Below are 17,352 nucleotides of genomic sequence, written 5' to 3'. Positions count from 1 at the left end.
ATTTGGTGTCTCTTTATAAAACTGAAAGCGTGACAGGGCGCAGTGGAAACAAAGTGTTTACGGTGTCAGTTGCTGAGTCTAAGTAAGGCTCCTGCCACCTTTATAAAACTGAAAGCGCAGTATGGCCGGTGCAAACAAAGTGTTTACGGTGCCAGTGGTTGAGTCTAAGTAAGGGGCCTGCTGCTTTTTTAAAACTGAAACCACGCAACGGCACTGTGGCAACATTTTGGTAGGGGCCTGCTGCTTTTTTAAAACTGAAACCACGCAACGGCACTGTGGCAACATTTTGGTAGGCCGGGGAGGGCTCGGGGTTGGATAAGGCAGCGTCCCAGCAAAGCTGCTCTCAGGCAGCGGAGAGTGAGGAAGCAACAGGTTACAGCGGCCTCATGTTTCAAGCTTTAAGACTTATGCTTTATTGAAGTATTCCCCAAAGGAACAAATAAACAGCTACAGTGTGAGGAAACTGTAGTTAACCAGTGCTACCGAGTGAAAAATGGATGTGATATATCGGGAGTGCCAACTAATGAGGAGCTACCAAAGAAGACGGATGGAGGAGTGAACCAAAGCAGCAGGCTGGATTACACTGCTGTATAGTCATTCCAGCAGATCTTGCATACAGCGCATGTGCGCTGCCAAAGATCAACCTAAAAACAAGAGGGCACTCAGCTCGTTGTTTAAACTTAGCTTAGTTGCATGCCAGCTGTAGAGTCTTGTTGTGCGGACCGTTAGTGATTATGTGATCATTTGCTAAAGAATAAAGGTGTCTGTTGCAGAGCTCCGTCTGTGGTGTGTTTCATATACTTGCTCCCGGGCTGGGGAGTACGTGACAACTGGTGATGAGGATGGGATATGTGCCTCAAAGGAACAGAACAGCTCTCCCTGAGAGTTTGCGACGGTATAGCAAACTGTTAGTGCATGGCACATGTGCCCCAGATCAGTGCGAAGACGTCTGAGGTCAGCGTGTGTGGAGTCAACACGGTACTCCAGTCTATACTCAGCAATCACAGAAGTTGAAGGACTGACAGTGGAGCACATTATAAAAGTCTACCAGAATCCGTTGGTAAGGACCAAGGAAGAGATACTACGCTGCACCAGAACACAGCCATCGACCAAGCAAAGCAAACGCTGAAGGTAGTGACAACCACGTGCAAAAGCAGAGATTTACTCACAGGCACAAGCGAGTGAAGGCTTTTACAACCTTGAATTGGATGTGGCGACCCAGATCCAAGTGACGGGACGGTGCATGCAAAATTTCAGGTGGCATCCAGTACAACGCACACTGCTTGAATAACATATACGCCCGAAGGTGACAGAAGAGAGAGTAAGATCTGATGCTGCTGCGTGCCTGAAACCACCACCGCGATTCAACACGGTGAAGATACATAACATTGGTGCCAGGTGGGCTGCATCGATCAAAACATTTGCCGGCTTCATAGATGTGCTAGAAGAAGAAGATGAAAAGAATATCATCAAATACTTGGAAAACATTACAGGTGAAGGAATGAAAGAAGCGTTAAAGAAAATTTTACAAATGAAGCAAAATCATACCAAGAGGTCCTTGAAGCGCTGGAAGCCAAGTTCAACCCACTGCCAAACTTTGACCATGAAAGATACATCTTCATCCAAGCACATCACAGGTTGGTGAAACGATGGATGAGTTTGTTGAAAGACTTGAGATACTTATTAAACATTGCAAATTCAGTGATTTCACCAATGAAGAAGCTGTGGCTTGCTTCCCAACTCATTTAGAAGACACAGGTTAAATTAACACGCAGTCTGGAGAACATGCTAATGGCTGCCAGAACGGAAGAGCTGTTTGACAAACTGCTGAAATGGAAGTGAGACCGCCCCAACATGAATCTACCCTGACCGTGAAAAGCAAGCACCAACAAAACGAGATGCAAGCAAGTCGACATCCTTAAAGAAATCCAAATTATGCTTTCGATGTGGGTTTTGATTTCCCCATGAGGGTAAATGCCCAGCAATAGGACAGATGTGTAAAGGAAAGGTTGCAGGAAAGAAGACCACTTCATAATGGTCTGCAGAGGTAAAGACAATTTTAATGTGTCACTAGGGAAAGACAAAATGGATGTCTGTACGTTCCAGAAGCATTTTTGCCATGTCCACAAAACCAAAAAGTAACATCAGCTACGATAAATGGGAAACAAGACCAGACCAATCGTCATCAATCTTATCATGCTGAGACTATTTTACATCACTAATGAGTGCTGATGAAGAAGACAGGTGTGCGTTAATGTTTGCTACCAAGGAATGACGTGCGCATGTAGGAATAGCTGCTTTCAAGGAAGACCACAACTCAAAAGAAACTCACCAAATGAAACAACAAACTTTATTTGGACACTGTCCCAAAATCACACTGAAAGTGAACGATCCACTTGTTATTTTCATCATAGACCATGATGCTTTGATTAACATCATGCCAGTGGAAAAGTTCAACAGCCTGTCTCCTGGGCCTCGCCTCACTCCATTAGGCACAAAGGTATATTAGTGGACTGTAGTGGTGGCTCCTCCGCTATGGCGGAGGAGCGTCGCCCCACTGAGAAATTGAAAATGGAAAAATAAAATGATGATGTAACGTTATTATCATTTTATTTAACCGTACTGGCTCAGTTGGTTGGGGGGTGGGATGGGCTGGGCTGCTTAGAGCTGGGAGAGGAGTGATAGGCACTTCCTAAGTGTGCATGACATTAAGGCAGGCCCTCCAGGGCGGCCAAACAGTCACACACACTTTGCATGTTCTTCACCCAGGCTGCATTACAGCCTGGGTGGAGAACATGCACAGCCTCCCAGCCCCAGTTTGAGTGCTGTACCACGGCGCTCAGACTAATCACAACACTGCTGTAAGGCAGCCTTGTGATTGGCCAGGGGAGTCTGGGAGACTGTGTGCTTCCTGGTTCCTGCTGCCGGCACGGAGGAAGAGGACAGAGGAGAGTAGCGGCCGGCTGAATCCAGGTAAGTGGTTTTTTCCCCTCCGCTCCCCTCGCACCTATTGCCCCCCACCCCGTTTGGTAGCAGAGGCTACTGGTCGGCTGATTCTGAACCACTGCAAAGCCACAGATCATTCATAGCCACCATGCGGCACAAAACAATGTCCTTACAAGCACCAATCCATGTACTTTGGGGGACTTCATCCAGTGCCTGTCTACTCAATTTTGCCACCACAGCTGACATGGGACTGATATCACTCAATTGCAACCTTCACACTCAGTCTGAGATTGTGAGTAAGTTCCCATTGTTGTTTCATTGTTAGGAAGACTCAAGACAATGAAAGTACAACTTTACATCAATGAGAACATTTGCCTTGTTGCTCAATGGCATCACAGATTCGCCTTTCATTTGAAGAAGTTGTCAAGAAAGAACTAGAGACACTGTTGAAACATGACATCATTGAATGCTCAACAGCTCCTACGGCATGAGTTACTCCCATAGTGGTAGTGCTGAAAAAGGACAGTGGAGGTGCCGTGCACATTTGTGTTGGCATGCACCAGACCAGTAAAGGAATCTAGAGAGAAAGACATTGGCGACCTCACACCGCGGACATGATCATGCAATTGAATAAAGCCAAAGTCATCTCCCATCTCTATTTGAACAAGGGATACCATCAACTCAAGCTAGAAGAGAATTGCAGGTACATTACTACTTTTTCACCTCATATTGGTTTGTTCAGACACAAAAGATTAGGTTTTGGAATATCTTCGGCTGCACAAATATTTCAAGATAATATATATGGTGAATAATTCAACCTGATGCTCATGCTTTCAATTACAGTGGTAACATATTGATATTTGGGACACAACAAAAGGAACACGACAAAGCTTTTACACAACTGTACTAGTTACTTGCTGATGTAAGTCTTACGCTGAATGCAGCAAAGTGTGAGTTTTGTAAGAACAAACTCAAGTTCTTATTTTCGGAGGGAGGAATGACTCCTGCCCTGGATAAGGTGGAAGCACAGTTATCTACTTGCCCCCACAAAATATAACCATGCTGCAATCCTTGTTATGCACGGTCAGTTATTGCTCAAAGTGCAGTGAGCGCCCCATTAAGAGACTTGACAGAGCGAAATGTCCCATTCCAGTGGACCCCTGACTGTGCTAAAAGTTTCAAAACAATAATAGATGCAATTGAAAATGCAACTGAAATTGCCTACTTTGATCCCAGGTTACATACTGAGATTACATTAGATGCAAGCAAAGTGCGGCTGAGAGCTATTCTTTCTCAATACAATAGTCATCTGAATGCTCAGAAACACATTGTGGCTTATGTCAGTCAAAATCTGTCTGAAACTGAACGTGCCTATTCTGAGGCAGGAGAGTCTGACTGTGGTGTAGGCCTGCAAACATTTTCATGTGTTTCTGTATGGAACACATTTCACCTTCATCACACATCATCAGGCATTGCTCGCTATCTTTGGAAACCTGAAGGGAAAGATCCCTTCTCGCACTGAGAGATAGAGATTGCGACTCAAAGAATATGGTTACAAAATTGTACACAAGCCGGGGAAAGATCATAACCTTGCTGATTGCTTTTCACGAGTACCACTATTGCGCCACAGTTTTACATCCAAAGTGGCTGAGAAGTATGTTAACTTTACTGTGATATCTCGTACACCAGCACCTCTATCACTTGAAAAGATTATTGCTGCTGACAACACAGACTAGAACATGCTCATACTCCAAGACATAATTTCAATCCACTCGTGGAAGAACAGTGTTCGACCAGTTGATGATGATATTGAATTTTAGAAATTAAAAAATGTACAAGATGAATTATCCATAGCTCGAGAATGAATTATATTGAGAGTCTTGAGAATTGTCCTACCTGAGAGCTGGAGACAACAAGTTATTGAGCTTGCCCATGAAGGACATTGTGGCAGTGCAGTCACCAAAAGAGCCTTGAGGGATCGAGTGTGGCTCCCACGCCTCGAGGAACGAATTGAGAAAGAACTAAAAGCATGTCATTTGCGTAGCTGTTATCTCCCAGAGTGACACAGTTTCCTTTGACTATGTCTGACCTTACTGTACATGCCTGGTAGAGAGTGGCAGTTGATTTTTTGGAACCCTCGAGAATGGACATCATCTTATGGTGACCATTGATAAATACTCATGTTTTACTTTGGTAGGAGACTTATCATCGACAACCATTGACAAAGTATTTCAACGCCTTGATAACATCTTTGCAGCAAGGGGTATACCCGCTATTCTCAAAACTGACAATGGTCCACCTGTTAAAATGAATGTGTCCTTGTGTAACGTAACCGGTTCTCATGTAAAGCGCTCCAATACCTTCGGGTCGAGTTCGCGCTATGTAAATCTGCAAAAAAAAAAATATATAGCAAGAAGTTCAAAAAGTTTCTGAGTCAACTCAGCATCAAAAGAGCACAAAGCTCTGGCCTCAGGCCAATGAAGTTTTCGAATGATTTATGGGCACTCTCAAAAGTATAATTCAGCGAGCGTTGTTGGAGAAAATCAATCTGACACAAGCCTTGTGTCAAGCTCTTCATGCCAATCGGACAACTCCTCATTCCACCACTGGTGAGAGTCTTGCCAACTTGCTATTTGGGAAAGCCATAGGAGCTAATGTACCACAGTGGACATCAGACCGATCAACAAACTCTGACAAGGTTTGTGACACGGACCCTTGTTCAAAGTGCAAAATGAAAACCTATGCTGATCGGCGCTGACGTGCAGAGGATACAGTCTTCAACTGAGGGGACTGAGTACTGTTCAAACTGAAATTGAAGCGGAAATGGACATGGAGTTTGTGTTGACCCTCTGAGAGTTGTAAAGACCAAAGGGCACATAGTGACTGCAATTTGTCCTGGAAAGTCCATCGCAAGGGACTCATCACACTTTAGATATTTAGGGCATCCTTTATGGCATTTTGGCATAGTGCAGTGCAGCAAGGCACCTTGCGGTTCTGCCTTATGCTAAAGTGAGAGGGTAGGAATCAGTGGTCAATTTGTAAAATAAAAAGTGCTGGGGCTCTCCTCAGGAGGCAGCGCTAACAGGAGGAATGTGCTGGTGCAAACTGCCTCCTGATTAGAGCCCTGGCACTTAATATTCTGGAGAGAACTTGGCCTAATGGCTAGAGCTGCCGATTTTGGAGCTGGGAAACTGGGTTTGAGTCTCGGCGTGGCTTAACATCCTGTGATTCTGGGGAAAATCACGTGCCTTCCTAATGAGTGTGTCCTTAATTCGTGCTATAAGCGCCAGTGCTGAGGATTAAGTGCCGATGCTGAGCAGGAATGCACCATATTTAAGCAATACAGCGCATTCCTTCCTTTCTGGATGCACAGGCACAGTTTCAGCAGCCTAGCTCCAAAGTAGGCACACTTGCACCATGGTGTAAGGGTGCCTCAATTGCATCTAGGATTGTTTTTGTTCAGAAAGGGGCACCTTTCTGCACAAAAACAATCCTACAAGGCATTTTTTTCTTTCCATGTGTGCTGCAGAATGCAGCACATATGGAAAGAGGAAACAATGAGGAAAAATACATATATTTTTCCTCATTATGCCTCACCGTGGGAGGCGTATAGATTTGGCACTTCACCCGGTTTAATCACTATGTAAATCTGGGGTAGCGTCATATTCCATGGGTGCTGCATGGAAAAACCCACCGCAATGCTCATGGAACGCCTCCCAGGCGCAGAGTAACACAAAGCAGCGATTTGAGTTCCATCTCCTTACTTATGATTTATAAGGCCACTCAATGCCATGCTAGGTGGCTTTGCATGGCTTCATAATTCTTTGAGATGCCTTCGTCATGCATGAACCTCTTTTTGTGGTGCAAAAGTGAGGCAGAACTCTCACAAATAAGCTCTTTAACTTGGTGTTCATCTACTCCTGAGAGGGTGAGTAAGATAAACCTGTCTGAACATCCAGATCAAACAATCGTGCCTATGTCATCGTTAAATAGTCCATTTCCCCTCAATGACCTCATATTACTCGGTCTGGCAGACCACTGCATGTGCCTCGACGACTGATTGAGAAAATATGATATTGATTTTGTTTGTACTTTTTATTTAGGAAGAGGGAGAAGTAGAGTCTTGCTGTTATGAGCATTAGGACCTTTGTGGTTCCAAGAGGACTAAAACAGGAATTATGTAAGCTGCTATGAAGTGTTTGGGTGTGGCTATTAAATCATGCTGTGATGTGTACCATCAGTGGTTGTGTGCTCGTATGCTGAAGAAAAAAGACCTCTGTTGTAGAGCTCTATGTGTGTCGTATTTCATTTACGTGCTCCCAGGCTGGGAAAGACAAGACACCAGCTAAGCATCTATGTTGGACTTAATGTAGCTTCATTAATAAAAGGTCAAAATGCAAGCCAATGTTGAGTGGTGGGTAAGCCAGCAAATTCACCGGGAGAGCCGAGCCAGCGGCGTGGCTCTTAGAGCTAGAACACTGGGTAATTCGCAGGATTCGTGCACCAGGGCTACTAGAGCCCCAATGTTTGTTTATCCTGCCAGGGGGTTCTACAGGCAACTGGAAGAGCCGTTACCAGCGTGGGGTGGGACTCGGTCCCCCAGCAGGCTCCATTCTCTGCACGGCGTGGGAGATGATGTCACCCTTTCGGTGCCACCCAAACCGGCCACAGCACTCCCGCAGCGTGGGATCCGTGCACCAGGGCTACTGGAGCCCCTCAACATTCCTGCCAGGGGGTCTACAGGCAACTGGAGGAGCCGTTACCAGCGCTGGGGTGGAACTCGGTCCCCCAGCAGGCTCCATTCTCTGCACGGTGCAGGAGGTGACACCCTCCCGGCCACAGCACTCCCGCAGCACGGGACGTGCGGGTGTGCCAGGGCCACGCCTGGGCCAAGGGCGGGCCCGTCTGTGCCCGTCAGAGCCTGAAAGAGACTGGGCTGGGCCACCCCCCTTAGCCCTGACCACGGATTCTCCTGAGTTTGTGACTCCGTTGGGCAGGTGTTACAAGGTCAGTGCTATCAACACCTTCCTCTCTGTGGCCATCATGCTTCTAGCCCAGCATAGTCCTAAAAAAGCCATATATCCTGTCTGCTGGCTAAACACTTCCAACACGAACTTCCTGGAAGTTCTATTGTGGCTTAAATCTTTTTAAACAACTGAGTCATATCCACTGCTACTAGCAAATATGGGAAAACGTACATGCATTGGTAAAACTAATCTGCCGCCTTGCCACCTGCACCCACTTTACAACCAACTTCAATTGACAAAATGCTACAAAGGGCAATTGATGCAGTCGCTACGGAAATTGAACTGACCGAAAGTCGCCTTTCATTGACCCCGGATTTAGCCCCACTCCCCACCACTCATGAGTGTCAGTTCCTCCTCTCCCTTAATCTTGGACTCATCAACAGACCTCCCTAAGAAACGCGCAAAGAACTGTGTAAAACACACTGCTGAGTTGCATCCGGAGAGCATCGGCCAAAAAAAAGGGAAACACAAACATGTTACAAACACAGATCCCAAACGGAAAAAATACACGAAGAACAAAAAAAGGACCAGTGACTTGGGGGCAACAGGACCAGGGGTACTACTGAAAGTGAGCCTGGAGAAACCACCCTGGGTGACTAACCTAGTAGCGGACCTTCAAGTTAAAATCAGGTCCATTGTAAAGGTCAAACGTAATAATATACTGGAACGGTTTTGACAAACTTTCGTCATTGGTTGACCTTTGGGTGGGCAAGGTAGAGTCAATTCTCATGGGGGTCGAGCTAGCAAAAACCCCAGTCTCACAACCAGCCCCCCCAGTATGAAACACCTTGACCATCTCCACTAGGCCTAATTTAACTTACCAGGAGGGTGCAGACAAATGTTTGAGAATCCCACCACCACAAGGAATAGATGCCAGTATTACTGCCAGGGGCCCCCCCAAGGGATTGTAATAGGAAACTCTCCTAGGCCATCGGTAGAAACACCCAAGCATTAGATCTCCAGCAACAAGGTCGTAAATATAGGGATTATGCAAGGGCAACTCCCTGCGATGAACTCCCCGAAACTGTGACCGCCCTGCCATGCATTAATCTCCCTCCAGCCTAAACTCCCTATATCATCGTATTAACAGGAGTCCCTGAGTTGAACAGGGGGTGTAGGGAATCCCATTTTGAGTTTAAAAAAAAATGCATTTTCTGGCTGATCAAGCATAGGTAATTCTCCTACAAAGACGCAAAGGAAATTATATTGACACGTGGGGTAGGATGGAGACCAATAGATGTTCCCGGGGACTGTGTAGTGATTAATTTCAGAGACACACTGGTCGTGGAAACCATCATAGACTGTAGCTTCCAGAGGGAGAAGGGGGGAATAGGTTTTTTCCCCTTGGGATACTTCTTTCCCCCAGGGATCACGCCCCATAACCTGAGAAGAGCAGGTCACGACTGGGGGGTGAGGAACAAGAATAAGCCATTTGCCAGTATGAACCAAGATACCCCTAGACCACTATTTTACGATCTTCCTGTCTCAAATAGATACAGCTCATTAGATGCAATTGACTGACTAACGTGCACCGGGCTCCTATATGTGAGCCTCAGACGTCAATTAGAGATCCCAGGGGGACCATTATACCAGGAGGAGCTTGCACAACAGGGAGGCTGCAGGAAGTAGAAAGGAGCACAGGATATGGTCCTCGTGGGTAGAGAGAGAGAGAGGTGTAAAAAGCAAAAAACAGGAGAAGGCTCCCATTAATCCCCCATCGCACCAGCCATTCCGACAGGATTTTCAGGTAACCAAAACCATCCAACCCCTGGTAGTAAAACCCCCGCCCGCTCAATCTAGCGACTGGGTTTTGGGTAGCGGTGGAAGCTCGACTGGGCAGGCGGGGACCACTGACCCATACAAAGGCCTGTGTCACCCCTTCAAACAACACAGCCACTGAAGTGGGCCTTTCAGGCCTGCAGTTATTATCCAGGAACATAGCAGGACTCACCTCCAAACTGGATAACCCAGATTGGGGGTTATTTATAGAACAACGTGAGATCTGCATGTTCCAGGAAACCTGGGCTAGGGCGGACACACACAGATTGGGCTATGCGTCATTTAGCATTTTAGCCACCCAGGGGGGTAGGGGAAGACCGAGATTGTGCATCTGGGTTGGGGTGCACCTTGGTTGTGAGGTTAAGCAGATAGAAACCTCATCGCGACACATTCTCTGTATTTTTCTGACCTTCGCCACAAAAAACAGAATTGTTCTGATCAATGTCTACTCACGGCCGGTCTGCCATGGCCAAGTTTCCCCCACCCTTGATCAACTGACCAACTTTCTTCCAACAATCCCTCATAATTACTGGGTAATCATAGGTGGGGATTTCAACTGGCAGTTTGAACCTTTGAACGGCCTGACCACAAGTATCTCCAGCGAGACGGACTCACTCTGGGCCATCCCAGAGCCCAACATCCCGCCTATTCGGGCCTGGACCCCGCTGGTACTACAGATGCATTCACTCACATTGAGCTCTTCATTAAGGGCTTGCAATGGCCGCACAGCATCTGAGAGCCCCGGCATGTGCACCTCAACAGACCAGGGCAGGCCTCGATCATAGATTACTTCCTGGTTGACACCAAATCATTGCACAGGGTCCTAGACTTTAAGATCACACCTCCACGTGAGAGCGACCATAACGCTCTCATTTTAGATGTAATCTCACCACATGCTGGTATTATCTCTAAAACACCACCACAACCTGACCCTAGTTTAACACTAGTCAACGGAGGGAGGAGAGTCCGTTGGGGGGAATGCTCTCAATTGCAGGAAAAGCTGGCTTCCTTATGCCAACAAATCATCCCATTCCTTGTTGCTGCGAACCAACTCTCAGTGACAAATGGCACCCCAACCTCCCAAATTAAAATGTCTAATAACCATCAAGATTTGCTTTCCAACTTGGCATCCTTCTTCTACACCAGCAAAAGGCCCAGGCTGACTAGAAAACCACGGCATCCATGGTATAATGAATGCTGCAGTGCAGCCAAGACGGCCCTTTTAGTTGCCATTAAAGCAAACGACAGGCCTTCAATCAGGGAAGCAAGGGCAGTTTACAAAATCGCCATGGAAAAGGCTTAAAGTAGCTGGGAGTGCGAAAAATGGGATTAACTCAGAAATGCTTTGGCTAATCATGACATGAGGGCATTTTGGAACCTGATTAACACAGGTACCCTTGAAGGTAAATCAGCCATATCACCAAATACAGGGGAGGAAGTCTGGAGAGCCCACTTTAAATCTTTATATTTAATAGCAGAGGAGGATGACGGGCCTGTGGTTAAGACTCCCCCCTCCCCTGAGCCAAATCATCGAGACACTCTTCTGTTTTCCTTAAAGGAGATCACCGAAGCACTGGGCAAGATAATACCAGCTAAGGCGCCAGGGCTGGATAAGATCCCATGTGACCTTTTCCGCTCTGAGCCTTCTTTATGGGCTCCCTATTAGTGGTCCCTGTTTAATGCAATCCTTCAGGGTATGGTGATTCCTGCCACCTGGGCTGGGGCTGAAATTCTTCCAATATTTAAAAAGGGTTCACCGCTCATTCCTGCTAATTATCGCCCCATCAGCCTTATAGACGTAAGTCAGAAAATATTTGCACGTGCACTGTTGGGGAGTCTGCAGTCCTGGATAGAAGAGCACAATGTACTTACCCCTCTCCAAGCCAGGTTTAGGGCAAAGATCTCCACAACTGACCAAATTTTCAGATTACAGCTCCTATACTGGAAAACTGTGACCATAGATGGTGGCAGCCTCTAGCTCATATTTGTGGACCTTAAATCCGCATTTGATCTTGTCCGGAGGGATAAACTCTTGGTAACATTATTGGATATGGAAGCCCCTGAATACCTTTGCCATCAGATGAAACGCCTACACCAAGGTAATTTTGCACAAATTAGGTATTGCAAAAATGGAGAACTCACAGCTCCCTTCCCAGTAGAGAGAGGTGTATGCCAAGGCTGCGTCTTGGCTCTGACCCTTTTCTCCCTTTTTATAAATGGCATAATTGAGTCAGTGGCAGCTGGAAAGGATATTTTTGCCCCTAGGCTAGCGAACCAAAAAATATCCGCTATGATGTTCGCGGATGACACCCTCTTTCTCTCGAAATCCCAAATGGGCATACAAAGGGCTCTTGATACTTTTAGTGTCTTCTGTAGAAACAGGGGTTTGGAGATCAACCTTCAAAAAACTAAGTATATGGTTTTTAATGCGAATAACAACTCTCGCCCAAACCCCTGCTTAGTTGGTGGGGCTCTAGAGAGGGTATCTATCTTCGAGTACTTGGGGATCACGCTAACTGAGAAAATGCACTGGGGGGCACAAACAAAGAAAGCTAGTTTGAAGCTGGCCCAGTCAGCGGGGGTTATCTCAAATGCATAGAAGAGTTGTACCCGCAAAGTGGTAGGCCCTGCGGTAGAACTCTACAAGGTACAGGCTAGGGATTCTGCGTTGTATGGAGCAGAATTATTGGGTCATTGTTCAGCCACCTCCTTATTACACATACAGAACTCCTTTGCTAGGAAACTCCTGGGTCTCACATCCAGCTCCCCCTTAACACCACTTAGAATGGACCTTGGGATTAGCCCTGCTGCAGGTGAGGTAACTCTTAGACCTCTTCTATACTGACGCCGCCTCTGGAGCACCCCTGAATTAGCCCCGTACAGGGACGAGCTGAGAGAAGTTATGGGCCTTCAAGGTGCGGGAAAACTCCCATGGTTGGCATATATAAGGAACACCTGCCAGGCCTTGGGGAGGGGCAATCTGTGGAATACTGCTGAAGAAACATGCCTTGTGACCCCTAGAAAGGTACTCTTAGAGACCTATGGAGAATACAAATTGGCCCAGTTATGGAGGGGGTCTACGTCTGGTCATCTAACCCTTAGGTTTCTGAAAGTAAAAGCCCAATACAACCTGGAATCGGCGCTTGACGATATCCAGCTGCTCCTTGCTAAGAAGCTATTCCTTCAATTCAGACATGGGGTGCGCATGCTCCGATCATTTACTAACAATGGATGGGTGACCCCAGCCTGGGATGTCCAGCGTGAGAGAATGCAGAGGAAACTGACATTTATGTGCTATTTTTTTGCCCTGGTTATAGTAGGACAAGGTCTCACTGGCTGCTACAGCTGTGTAGCAACCTGGGGTCTAGACACTGTCTCGAGGTGTTTAGGTTACTCAAGTATGACACCGGCATGCCCATTGTGTTTTCCATCTCACGCTTCTTGTATTCTATGTGGTGTACTCGTAGAGCCCTCCTAAAGAAAAGCTCAGAGGCTAACTCCAGCTTACCACTACTTATTAAGCCACAATGGTCCTGTACTTTCCCACTTAAAATGAACATACCTAATCGCTGCTCTCTAGGTCCACCACTATTTTAAACAATCGGTGTTTTAATGGATTTCTTTAAAATGTGTATTATTATATTTTCATTCTGACATTGTCACTGTCTTTTAAATTAAACTGTCTTTTTACATATCACAATTTGATACCTTGCTCCATAAATGTATTCTTTTTGTGCTTTTTAAGATACCATATCTGATTGAAATTAATTTTTCACCTAAAACCAGCTCATTGTTCACGCATATGCATTTTATTGTTCTTTATTTTGCGGCTATTTTAAAGGTCATACACTGTGTGTATTTTGCACAATTCCTGTTAGGACGGCGACAAGAGGAGCTGATTCCGCCAGTTCAAGTTCCCAGATAGGAATTGTAAATTTTTCCTCAAAGTATTATCTGGTCCTATATAGCCCAAAGAACACTGCTACAATTTGCATGTAATGTATTGCATTTATTTCATATGTGCTTTTATGGCCCTCGTGGCCGAAATACAGATCTTTTGACTGACTGAAAAAAAGCTCGTTTGTTGAATGCTTTTATTGAACTATAACGCATTAGATTTTATAGCTATGTTGCCATCTGTTAAACGTAATGTGGCTCTTCTCGTGTTCGATATTTCCGCAATATTTGACATTGTCGATCATGCTAGCCTCATTGACCAAACAGCTAGCAGGGCAAGCACTTTAAAGGTTTGGGTGCTTTTACAAGGCAGTTCCCAGAGAGCGCACTTCCCCCTTTTTTCTGTAAGGAAAGATCTGTCATTTTTGGTGTCCCCCAAAGTTCAGTTGAATTTCCAAATCATCTTCCCAATATGCTGTACATGGATATTAAACAAGGTAGGTATCTTGTTTAACACCCATGGACACTCCCTTTGGGAGCTGATAGGAAATATGGCTTTCAGGCTCTTTCCTACGCTGATGACACATAAATTCTTTTAAGGTTTTAAAAGTCATCCGCGGAGTCATCTCTGTCTCTTAGAAATCATCTCTCTGGTCTGCAAGACTGGATTGCATCCAGTTGTCTAAAACTGAATGACAATAAAATGGAGATGTTAATTATTGGAGCTGGCCTCTCAATCTGTTCCAACAATGTGTGACCTGCATCATTGGGAAATCTACTGAGCACTGCAGGTGAATTTAAGAATCTTTAGGGTGAGGTTTGATAATGAATGGCCTATGGCGAGGTTCAGAAATACTGGTGCTCCTGTTTTGTGACACTATGTACTCTGAATCAAATTCCGCCATTTTTCTCTGTGGAGAAACCACAGTCATCTAATGTACTTATTGTATTTACTCTTTGGGTCACTATACCTTAAGTGATTGGCTTTGGATTGGCAGTTGGCGCAAATGTAGCTAACGGGGATCTCTTCTCTTTTCTCTTTCCTGTGTGTTTTCATTTCCATATGTTTTCCCATCTGTTTGTACATATGTCCATCTATCTCATGTGTGCATCTCCATCTTCAGCGGAAGGCAAGATCTACAGCTCAGACGAGGAAAAGCTGGAGGTGAAGTCCACTGAGACTCCTTCGAGTGACAGAGAGGAGGATACCTCAGGAGACAGTGAAGATGAGAGCTTTTTGGATAGAAGCAGCAGCCCCTTTGGGTCCAAAAATAAGTTGAAAAACGGCATCCAGGAACCAGTCGCGCCAGGGAACAACCCTGGGAAGAGCAGGCGGCGGAGGACAGCCTTCACTAGCGAGCAGCTGCTGGAGCTGGAGAAGGAGTTCCACTGCAAGAAGTATCTGTCTCTGACCGAGCGCTCACAGATTGCTCATGCTCTCAAGCTGAGTGAGGTGCAGGTCAAAATCTGGTTCCAGAACCGCAGGGCCAAATGGAAAAGGATTAAAGCGGGCAATGTGAACAACCGTTCTGGGGAACCAGTCAGGAACCCCAAAATCGTAGTACCTATTCCAGTGCATGTCAATAGGTTTGCAGTAAGGAGCCAGCATCAGCAGATAGAGCAGGGAAGTAGACCATGAGGATCTCAGAGACACCCAAAGACTGGACATCCTACCTCTTTGTGGACCAGAGTGAAGGCTCGAGGTCTGCTCCTGCCCTCTTAACGCTTCCAGAAACATAGTTGTAGCAAACCCTAGGTTAATCCTAACACGGGAACATCTCATCCACTCATGCTTCCCCTTCCTTCGCTTATGACATTCATGAATATTGCACTTCACAGTAAAGCCACAACTCTCGGTCAAAGAATGCATCCAGTACAAAAGGAGCCCCTAGACCCAAAAGCAATGGATATGGTTTAAGCTCAACAGGTCATCATGGAACCTGGAGATTACATGAACTGTCTTGCAATTCTAATGTTCAAAATATGTAGCCAGACATATAGGGCTAACGATACTATATTAAGGATGTTCAGGCTCGGATGGAAGTGTTCTGGTTTCCATTGTCCCATAGATGCTAGTCCTAATTTTGATGTTTAGGGGTTAGGAAGAGGTTGTGTAGCTCAAAGGGCAAATGAAAACATTTAAGGATATGGCAAGTATTCATACACAAATTAAAGAATATATTTAATGACACTTAAGGGTACACAACTTCGTTGATAGGTGGAAATACTCTACAAACTCTGCTTACAGAGTGTGTCACTAAAGAAGAGCGGATCCTGGTCATAAGACATCTCTCACCTTGAGACCAGTGTAACAAAAAACAGGAACAAAAGAGGAGACTGACGTGGAAATCACTGTGAACCCACAGTTCCAATTAGAAGCTGCTCACAAAGAGAACAATTGTGAGACTGAAAACTGAGCCTAAATCTTATAAGCCCAGAAGACAGGTCATCAGATGTCTGGGGGAGGGGCGTGGGCGGCAGATTCCTCTGAAGTCAAACATCTTGAAAAGATGCACATATCTATATGTAAATATTGACTTATTTATTCTGTGTACCATATGTAAATATGAGAGCTTACATTCCTTATAGAAATACTGTAAATATAAAACTCAAACTGTCTTTATATATGTGTTTTTAGGAAGCTCACAATGTCTGTAAATGAATCTCATGCTGTTTATAGATAAAGCTTGCACTGTCTATATGTTAAGCTCATGCTGCCTGTATATGAAGCTTGAAAGGGCTGGGGCCATAAGTTATGGATGTATTCTAGAATCACAATCTGATGGTTCTTTTTAGCAGCATGTAAGCCTAGAGGGGAGAAAGTCGTTATTAATGCCAATCAATTCAATAAGAATTTCTCTAGACACACAGTAACCACAGATAACTACTTAAGGTTAGTTAATTTATTACAAAGCCAAAACAACGGAACATAAAGACACCTCAAGATTAGGGTGTAAAAATACATTGGCATCAGCATAAAGCCAAATCTGTGAATAAAGTTCCGGTGGTGCAACAAGCACAGAACAATTAACTCAAGAAATAAGATGCAGAGGATCAAAAAGCATATGTCCGAATTTCCCTGCATCGAGGGTTGATAGAGATACAGCATATATTTATCCCTGCTTTAACACTAACATGACGACATCCCTACTTGAGCATTCTCAGGAAAAGAAATAAAAGGTATCAGCATGTGGAGTCTTCCTAAGAAGTCTCTCCACCATCGATGGGTTGGATAGCCTAAGGTTATCGAGACAGATCTTGTTCTAAGATTCTTTCCGAAGGCAGAGAAGAAGTGGGCACTTTCCTTACTCTAACATTGCATTATTACAGGTATTTTTCCCAAGAGTCCTTGCAGGTCACGCCATCTGCCATCCGCGCGACCACGATCTTATAGGTAACTTACCACGGGATGGCAATGTTCCTGAACTGCAACATGTTGACTTTGGTTCTCAGGCCTTCTCCGGTGTGAAAACACAACTCCTCCCCTATTCGGCTTAGGCTTTCGATGTATCTCTTTCTCTTCTTGCCTGACTAATAAAATAATTTCATTACTCTAGCTAACAAGGGCACATCTTCCACTTTCAAACAAAACGTGAGAACGAACGAAATCCACAGCACACATGAAATTCAAACTGTTAATTCTAAAGTGAGAGCTTCCAGGGAAATTGCATTTCAGGCCTACAAGATTCAGCCAACATAAGAA

The 17,352-nt window shown here is 45.3% G+C and overlaps 1 protein-coding gene across 1 annotated transcript in view; it reads left to right on the top strand.

Annotated features, from left to right (window-relative positions):
• Positions 1-16,199, top strand: part of GBX1 (gastrulation brain homeobox 1) — a 314,001-nt gene extending 297,802 nt beyond the window's left edge. Inside the window, exon 2 of the mRNA XM_085628263.1 lies at positions 14,774-16,199. Coding sequence (XP_085484389.1) covers positions 14,774-15,288 — 515 coding nt within the window. The 3' untranslated portion in view covers positions 15,289-16,199. The remainder of the gene's footprint in view (positions 1-14,773) is intronic.
• Positions 16,200-17,352: the final 1,153 nt, after the last annotated feature.

This window comes from Triturus cristatus, chromosome 10, assembly GCF_964204655.1.
Source record: "Triturus cristatus chromosome 10, aTriCri1.1, whole genome shotgun sequence".
Classification (NCBI taxonomy): domain Eukaryota; kingdom Metazoa; phylum Chordata; class Amphibia; order Caudata; family Salamandridae; genus Triturus; species Triturus cristatus.
Note: the sequence above shows the minus strand (reverse complement) of the source record. Positions and strands in the feature narration are given on the sequence as shown.